At 39.5% G+C, this 6,000-nt stretch overlaps 1 protein-coding gene across 3 annotated transcripts in view; it reads right to left on the bottom strand.

Annotated features, from left to right (window-relative positions):
• Positions 1 to 4,218: 4,218 nt before the first annotated feature.
• Positions 4,219 to 6,000, bottom strand: part of KTI12 (KTI12 chromatin associated homolog) — a 73,005-nt gene continuing 71,223 nt past the window's right edge. For all 3 annotated transcript variants that reach the window (XM_056572931.1, XM_056572930.1, XM_056572932.1), the window contains one exon: positions 4,219 to 4,517. In XM_056572931.1, coding sequence (XP_056428906.1) covers positions 4,374 to 4,517 — 144 coding nt within the window. In that variant the 3' untranslated portion in view covers positions 4,219 to 4,373. The remainder of the gene's footprint in view (positions 4,518 to 6,000) is intronic.

The following is a 6,000-nucleotide window of genomic DNA, read 5'->3' as shown; positions in this document are numbered from 1 at the left end:
TTTATATAAATTTATAAACACACTCCATGAGCTTCAGCAACATTGCTCAATGATTGGCTTAGGAGTCGCATGTAGCAGCTACACATAGACAGCCCTAGTGGCACCAGGAATAATAGTATTGCTACAATTCAGTATTGAAGTTAAAACTATATCACTGGCAGTTACCTCTAAAGTAAAAGCACTAAGTTATAATATAAATACTTTTCTTTTTTTCTTAGGGTGCGTTCACACGGGTGTCTGTCCCAGTTTTTTTTTTTTTTTAGGTTCTGTTGTTGCTGCTTGTAAACGTATTAAACGGTTGTAAAATAATCCACAATGGGATTTTTTTTTTACAATCCTTTCACATCCGTTTGCACCCGCCAGCGCTCATTTCCATTTTTTTTTTATGTGAGAGAATACGGTGCATGCAGTAAAAGTTCTCCCGTCAAAAAAATTTAAAACGGAAGAAAAAAAAAAAACTGTAAATTTAACATTGAAGTCTAAGGAAAACAGATGAGACTTTAACCCCATAAGCACTCAGCAGTTTTCCAATTTTGCATTTTCATTTTTTTCCTTCTTACCTTTAAAAAAAATCATAACCCTTTCAATTTTGCACCTAAAAATCCATATGATGGCTTATTTTTTGTGCCACCAATTCTACTTTGTAATGACATCAGTCATTTTACCCAAAAATCTACGGCGAAATGGAAAACAAAATCATTGTGCGACAAAATTGAATAAAAAAGGCAATTTTTTAAAATTTTGGGGGCTTCAGTTTCTACGCAGTACAGTTTTCAGTAATAATGACACCTTATCTTTATTCTGTAGGTCCATACGATTAAAATGATACCCTACTTATATAGGTTTGATTTTGTCATACTTCTGGAAAAAATCATAACTACATGCAGGAGAGTTTAAAAGTGTCATCTTCTGACCCCTATAACTTTTTTACAGGGTGGTATGAGGGCTCATTTTTAGCGCCGTGCTCTTAAGTTTTTATCTGTACCATTTTTGTATTGATCAAACTTTTTGATCGTTTTCTATTCATTTTTTTATGATATAAAAAGTGAGTAAAAATACGCAATTTTGGACTTTGGAATTTTTTATAATTTGGACATTTCGGCACGCGGCGATACCACATATGTTTATTTAAACTTTTTTTTTATGGGAAAAGGGGGGGTGATTCAAACTTTTATTAGGGAAGGGGTTAAATGATCTTTATTTCACTTTTTTTGCAGTGTTATAGCCCCCTCTAGTGGCTATAAAACTGCATGCCCTGATCTCTTACATTGATCAATGGTTTCTCATAGGAAACCATTGATAAATGATTCTGCTGCTTGACTGCTCATGCCTGGATCTCAGGCACTGAGCAGTCATTCTGCGATCGGACACCAGGAGGCAAGGTAAGGGACCCTCCTAGTGTTTTACAGCTGTTCGGGATGTCACAATTTCGCTGCGGCGATCCCGAACAGCCCCCTGAGCTAACCGGCAACGTTTTACTTTCACTTTACCGATCAGTGTCGTGCACTATTAGCCATGGGTCCCGGCTGCTGTGGCCCCGCGTTATAGAACAAGAGCAGACGAAGGACGTACAGGTACGCCCTGAGTCCTTAAGGTGTTAATGTCATCCGTATGCATTCAGTTTTTCAATCCTTTTTTTTTATCCGTTTTTACTTGTGAGCATGTCCAGAACTAAAAAAAATTTTTTTTGTTTGTTTGTTTTATTGACTGAACTGAGTCTCCTAGGACTGTATCCACCTTTTCCAGCCCACCAGAGCACCTGAAAGCTGAACTAATTTATGCAAGCTAAAGTCAGCAACTGCCGCGCAGAGAAGTTTGTGACAAATCGAATCACTGTAAATTCGCTCATCTCTAATTGCTATCTTTGAGGACAGCAATATCCGCATGGTCCTAGCACAGACCGATTTAAAACGTACCTGTCATAGTGCAAAAAAAAAAGTTACTCAGTACCTAATCCTGTTCATGTACATATAATTTTTATGTGTGTAGGGCCTATATATCCTTAACAAATAGCATTTATATGTTGCTCACTTTGTGATCTTTCGTTCTGGAGGGGGCGTGTCCATCTCTCTCCCTCACTGTGGTGGCTCATCTGCTCTGAGTCTGGGAGCAGCCTGGCAGTCTGCAAATCACTGCACGGTAGTTTTTATGCATACATTTTCTATCTGTTCCTAGTAAAGCTGGATGCTAATCAACATAGCTGTCACTGTGTGTCATTAAGCTTTCACAGACTCCTGAATGTCTGATCAGCTTCTCTGACATTCAGGAGTCAGAGAAAGCTTTGGCTGTTCAAGCTTGCTGGGAGTTGTAGTTTTGCAACAGTTGGAGCTGCAATGTTTGTAAAGCACTGTGTTAAGCAGTTGCCCTTAGCTGTTGCAAAACTCCTATGTCTGTTGTTTTGCAAGAGCTGGAGGCACACAGCTGGAGAATACGCAGCTCTAAAACAGAGTTTTACAAAGATTGTACCCCCAGCTGTTGCAAAACTACAACTCCCATCATGGGAGTTGTAGTTTAGAAACAGCTGAAGGCTGTAGTGGTGCAATGATGATCTCCTATACTGGATACCAACACACTTTGCGACTGGTATCTAGTATGCTGCAAAATACAGAGTAGTCTGTCTGCATAAAGATAGATGACCCCTAGTGGCTGTTATTTTCATTTTAGATTTTTTAGTAGAAATGACATTTTTATAAATAAAAGTACATTTAAAAAAGTTATCTTAGTAGTTCTACAAAATATAAAAACGTTTTTCATAATGACAGTGCCTCTTTAAGTCGGTGCTTGCCGCACTGTGAATTTTCCAGCAGGAGATTCTCAGTGTAAACTGGCCTAACAGTTCCTGAAAGTTTCCCATCTGACACATCATGTTAAAAATGTTTCCCTAAGGTATGTTCATACGGAGTAGTGGTGTAAACATAAAATTATACCTAAAAATAACACCCATATTACATCCATAATGTCTTTTTCACATTGAATTCAGTGGGAAAATAATGCTTAGATCACATTGTTTCATTCTACATATATAATTTATACAGGTGTAAAGAGAAGGGATGTTAGTTCTTTTAATCACAGGTATAGAGAGGGAATATAACTGGCACTACCGCATAATCACCATATGGTGCAGGGTTCAGCAGGTACACGGATGATCGCTCCAACAGGGTCCAGACGGTGCTAAGAGCAGACAAGCAACAGCAGAAGTGATTAACTCAGGTGTAAGAACAACATGTCCGCAGCACGCGTCATGGATCCAAACTTTATTAGCAGCTTAGGCTGAACACAGGCTCGCTTACAAAGCTTCTTCACAGCCTGGCTGTGAAGCTTTGTAGGCGAGCCTGCGTTCTGCCTAAGTTGCTAATAAAGTTTGGATCCATGACGTGTGCCGCGGACGTGTTGTTCTTACACCTGAGTTAGTTTTTTAATGTGTATAGAATTGGGCTGCATAAAAAAATAAAATATATATACAAAAAAACACAAAAATGTCATTTAAAAATGCTTGGTAACCCTTATTGTGTGTGGATGAGCATTATCCAGTTGGAAGCCATGAGAGGCAACACGTGGCCATAAGATGTCCAGCACATATCGCTAAGCTTTTAAGCCTTTTGCACACAAAGAAAATTCCACTCAATTATTCTGAGCAGAGTTTCACGTACAGCAGAATACCATTGATCTCACTGGGATTTTGCTGCATGTTGCACACTTGAAGATTCCGTAGCAGAGCTTCCAAGGTAGATCCGAATTCCGTCAAAATGAACATGTTTATTTTTTCAGCGGAATACTGCACAGAACTGCAATGCATCAATTGGACGTTTAATGCCCATAGGGTCATTAAGAGGCAATTTAAGAGGCTGCTGCAGCTCTAACTAATTTAAAGTGGAATTGTTATATTGTAGGGGTAGCTGACTGTCCTATGTGATGGCTCCCCAGATCATCACACAAGTTGGGGCAGTGTGTTGCTCCTCAGCAAAGGCAGAATTAAAGAACTCACCCCAAGGCCTCTATACTCAAAACCTGGCGGAACCTGACTTTATTTAAAATGCCGGGTGCTGCGGGGGTGGGCAGCAGCGGGACCCCAGCAATCTGACATCTTATCCCCTATCCTTTGTATAGGAGATAAGATGTCTAGCAGTGGAGTACTCCTTTAAAACATAGAGGACAGTTATCCCCTTTTAAATATAGTTTTACATAGTGATAAAGAAATCAACCACCACAGTTTTCTTACATAAATAAAAGTTGTCATTTTATTGAAGAAACAGCAGACAGATTATTAAAAGCATCAAAATGTCAAACTCGTCAAACTTGTCTTTTAAAAACCACTAAAGCACTGTAAACAGCAGCAGATTGTGTGACGTGAGCAGCTCCTGCCGACCGTCTTTTCAGCGGATGCTTTGGTTCAGGTACTGTACAAACATATTTGCAAGCTGTGAGATGTTCTCATTGGGATGAAGTTTGGTGTAACTGATGAACTGCTGGCGAAGCCTCCGCAGCTCAGACATATTTAGGATATGTGGTAGCTGCATGTGGGAACATTAAGGAACATACTGAAAATATTAAATCCTCCAAGGCGTCTCCTGTAAAAAAAACTATTTAGCCGGATTTTTGTAAATAAATATGTACATCTAAGATATAATCAGGAGTGTAAGACATGTACATTACTTGCAGATGTCACGTAGTGTGATAACAGTTTTTCTTTTTTAAGATCATCACTGGCAGATAGTCTCAGCAACATTAAAAGTAGTATATAGTTTTTTTTTATTGGGACCTCTTTTTTTTTCGTGGGAAAGTCTATTTTTTAAAGGGGTACTCTGGTGAAAAATCAAAATCAACTGGTTCCAGAAAGTTAAACAAATTAGTAAATTACTCCTATTAAAAAATCATAATCCTTCCAGTACTTATCAGCTGCTGAATACTGCAGAGGAAGTTGAGTTGCTCTTTTCTGTCTGACCACAGTGTTCTCTGCTGACACCTCTGTCCATGTCAGGAACTGTTGAGAGCAGGAGAAAATCCCCATGGCAAACCTCTCCTGCTCTGGACAGTTCCTGACATGAACAGAGGTGTCAGCAGAGAGCACTGTGGTCAGACAGAAAAGGAAAACTCAACTTCCTGTGGAGCATGCAGCAGCTGATAAGTACCGGAAGGGTTAACATTTTGTTTTAATAGACGTAATTTACAAATCTGTTTAACTTTCTGGCACCAGTTTATTAGAATTTTTTTTCCTCACTGGAGTACCCCTTTAAGTTGTCAGTCCTTAAAGGCAACAGAACACACACTTCCCACATTCTCCCTTGCTTAAATATGCAGAAGAAACTAATGAGCAATGTGCAGTTTAACAGAGCATGCCTGACTGTCTTAGTGGATGCTCTAAGAAGGTCATAACTAAGGGCAACAGAGCAAAAGAGAGAATGTACGTGGGGTATTAGTAAATATAAATATATATTGCAAAGGGAGTTGAAGCGGCACAACCTTGGATGTGTAAAGATGATGGGTGCACGTAGGACAGTCAGCCGAGATCACAAGCTGTAGTTGGATATAGCAAAAAATTCCAGCAGCACTCCAAAATAAGTGAAAAAATCTTAAGTAGTTTAGAACTGTCTAATAAAACTGTCTAACAGAGAACCTAGACATGTTGCCAACAGCTAACAATCACATTTTACATTTCATTTTTTCAAAGAAGTTTAAGAAATAAAAGGTGGAGTTCTAACTGGTTCTAAGGGTAGGTTCACACAAAAAGAATGTGCAGCGTATTTAACGCTGAGGATCTGCTGGTGACCCAACCCATAGTGTGCCTCTAGCTTTTGCGACACCTCCAGCCCCCCCCTTTGCGGGTGGCAACAGCTGGAGGCACACTATAAAATACGCTGCGGATCCGTTACGTGTGACCCTACTCTAAGGCCAGATTTTCTTTTTCGAAGTCTGATAAAGATGATCCAAAGTGATTTACAATATTTCCTTCTCTGGCGTCCTACGACAACAGATTTTCTTGGCAATGTAACTGGCCTGCTT

This window comes from Hyla sarda, chromosome 4 (assembly GCF_029499605.1).
Source record: "Hyla sarda isolate aHylSar1 chromosome 4, aHylSar1.hap1, whole genome shotgun sequence".
NCBI lineage: Eukaryota > Metazoa > Chordata > Amphibia > Anura > Hylidae > Hyla > Hyla sarda.
This window is presented reverse-complemented; position numbering and strand designations above follow the sequence as displayed.